Source organism: Montipora capricornis, chromosome 3 (assembly GCF_036669925.1).
Source record: "Montipora capricornis isolate CH-2021 chromosome 3, ASM3666992v2, whole genome shotgun sequence".
Classification (NCBI taxonomy): domain Eukaryota; kingdom Metazoa; phylum Cnidaria; class Anthozoa; order Scleractinia; family Acroporidae; genus Montipora; species Montipora capricornis.
Genome location: NC_090885.1, coordinates 71,815,075 through 71,817,574, shown reverse-complemented (window position 1 = coordinate 71,817,574; position 2,500 = coordinate 71,815,075). Strand labels below are relative to the sequence as shown.

General features: G+C 40.6%; 1 protein-coding gene across 1 annotated transcript in view; it reads right to left on the bottom strand.

Annotated features, from left to right (window-relative positions):
• Positions 1-2,500, bottom strand: part of LOC138040780 (eukaryotic translation initiation factor 3 subunit A-like) — a 60,693-nt gene that overhangs the window by 58,138 nt on the left and 55 nt on the right. Inside the window, 2 exon segments of the mRNA XM_068886452.1 lie at positions 187-517; positions 2,448-2,500. The exon segment at positions 2,448-2,500 is cut by the window's right edge and continues 55 nt beyond it. Of these exon segments, the coding sequence (XP_068742553.1) occupies positions 187-517; positions 2,448-2,496 (380 nt within the window). The 5' untranslated portion in view covers positions 2,497-2,500.

The following is a 2,500-nucleotide window of genomic DNA, read 5'->3' as shown; positions in this document are numbered from 1 at the left end:
ATGACAGAGAACCCAATGGCGAAGTATGTTAAACTGACGTTGTTCTTTTTTTCTTTTTTTCAGCTGTGGAAATCTTGATCATTTATCAGCTTGGGCCAACAGTAGATACAGTCCACGAACGACAGCACACTGATTCCTTGAGATGTTTTGCAATACCCTGTGTTTCCCAATACCCTATCACAATACCTTTCTGGGGTCATTATCTGATCCAAATCTTCCACCATGGGAACCTGGTCTCTCGATTCCTTACGAGCAGTCTCTGCCCGATCCTCAGCAAGCTTGAGGAAGTAACGAATAACATCCTCCAGCGATGCAATGTTAACTTGCTGGCAAATTAACTTGTACTGGTATAATCCCTCTTTTGCAACATGGCTTCTTCGGAGCTCAACACACAGCTCTAAATACTTGAAAAGAATAGGCTCGTGAATCTTATTTTGCCATGTCCGATGCTTCTTGCTCTTTATTACATCATACAGAGCATCCAATGCTGGCTCTTTCTTCCCAACTTCTATGAATTCTAAAGTTATTATCAAGAAGTACACATGAGCATAAAGTCAAAAGCAGAATAAGGGTAATTTAATTCCTGACTACGTTTGAAAGAATTTATTAATTTTTCTGACTAAGTTGATGCTGGAAGGCTGACCACCCTTTGGCAACAATGAAATAACTGAGTTAGGATACATATATTAGCCAATATCAAAAATACCATAATACCCTTTGTTTGTCCCTCCAAAATTTCGCGTAAACATTGTTTTTATTTTCTTTTGGGACTTATGTACCAGTCAAATTAAAGCTTCCCTACCCGGGGGGAGGAAATTTGATCAGGTTAGCCTTCCTGGGGGTAGGGATTTGATCACCACTCACAGGGGGTGGGGAATTTGAATGCTAGCCTCGATTTCATGTTACCTTTACATGTGGGTTGATAAATCATAGCGGAGACAAACTTAGATGTATTTAAAGGTAAAGATTCCACATTTGTGGCTGATTGGTTGAAAAGCAAAGGCCTACACAAACTTTAATCTGTATTTGAAGGTATTAACCCTTTAAGCCCCGAGGGGTTCCCCATTGACGAGTAAAATCGTCTGGCGTTAGACAGAGTAAAATCTATAAGTGCCATTTGGCACTATTGGGGCTGAAAGGGTTAAACGGGGACATAGTTTTTTCACGCTGTTAGCTTAACCCTTTAAGCCCCGAGGGGTTCCCCATTGACGAGTAAAATCGTCTGGCGTTAGACAGAGTAAAATCTCTAAGTGCCATTTGGCACTATCGGGGCTGAAAGGGTTAAGAACCAATGTATATTATCTTTGAATATATAAATATATAAACAATAACAAGGCTGTTGCCTAACAGGAGCCCGGTAGCCTGGGGCTCCCAAAGAATAGCTCTGGGCTCCTTAATTTTTCACAGCAACACCTTTCACTTCATATGTTGGGCTCCTAAGTTCTCAGTGTTTAGCTCTGAGGGTCCCTTTAAAATTTTCTTAGGCAGCAGCCTTGAATAATTCAATAAAATAATTCAATAAAATACTGACGCTGCCGGATACGATTTATAGAGGTCAATTGCTTTGACCGACCTGGTGTATTTATGAATATTTTAATACATTTGCGACGATTGATATGTAGGTGTATAAATAATGGAATGAATGTATGGAATGTATTTAAGTGTTGTTGCATGAAACTCCATAAAACCAATGCATTCAGTTTATAAAAATCTGGTAATTTTCCCGGAGCTGGGGAGGGCGGCATTTGAACAAAAAATTTCCAAAAATTCAAATGCCCGGGGGGTTGCCCAGGGGGGAGGGGGGGTCCGGGTACATTACAATGATCCCAAGAGAAACTACAATCTTGGACAAAATAGATGGGAAATTTGCAACCCCCCTCCCCCCCCCAAATCAAGGATGGGAAAATGGCGCGTTTTGGCTTTTGCGCGGCTTCATCATTGCTTTGGGGGGGGGATGGGGGTTTGCTGTTCCTTTTAATTCTGTCCAAGATTGTAGAAAGAATGTTTGCTTGCTTCCATGCAAATTAGTTGGAAGCTTTTGTAGAACGAAACATGTAACATAAAGTTATCATCATGGAGGGCTCTAACTTTCCATTAATCAAGGGAAACAGCTATCAATTCATCTTTAGTTGCAGCCAAATCACGTGGTAAGTGTCCTTCTTTTATACTCTCTGCTCTCCCAAGGCCCAATTAATGTACACGTATGGATTTGAAGACCAGAGGAAACTATGTGACGCGATCAGTTTACCACTAAGTAACCAAAGATACACAGGTCAGAAAGAGCACAAAAAACATTTCGTCGAAGGCTAAATATGACAAAAGCCGACGAAGTTCGATTCACGCGGAGAAAATCAATTGAAATAAGGGATTTATCGTGCAGCCCTTTGAGTTTTTTTAGGACAAACTGCTAAATAAATATTTCTCACATAAACATAATTATTACTAACCGTTTGCCCTTTTAAGAGCATTTTCTGGCCGCTGAAAGTACACAGGCATGGCG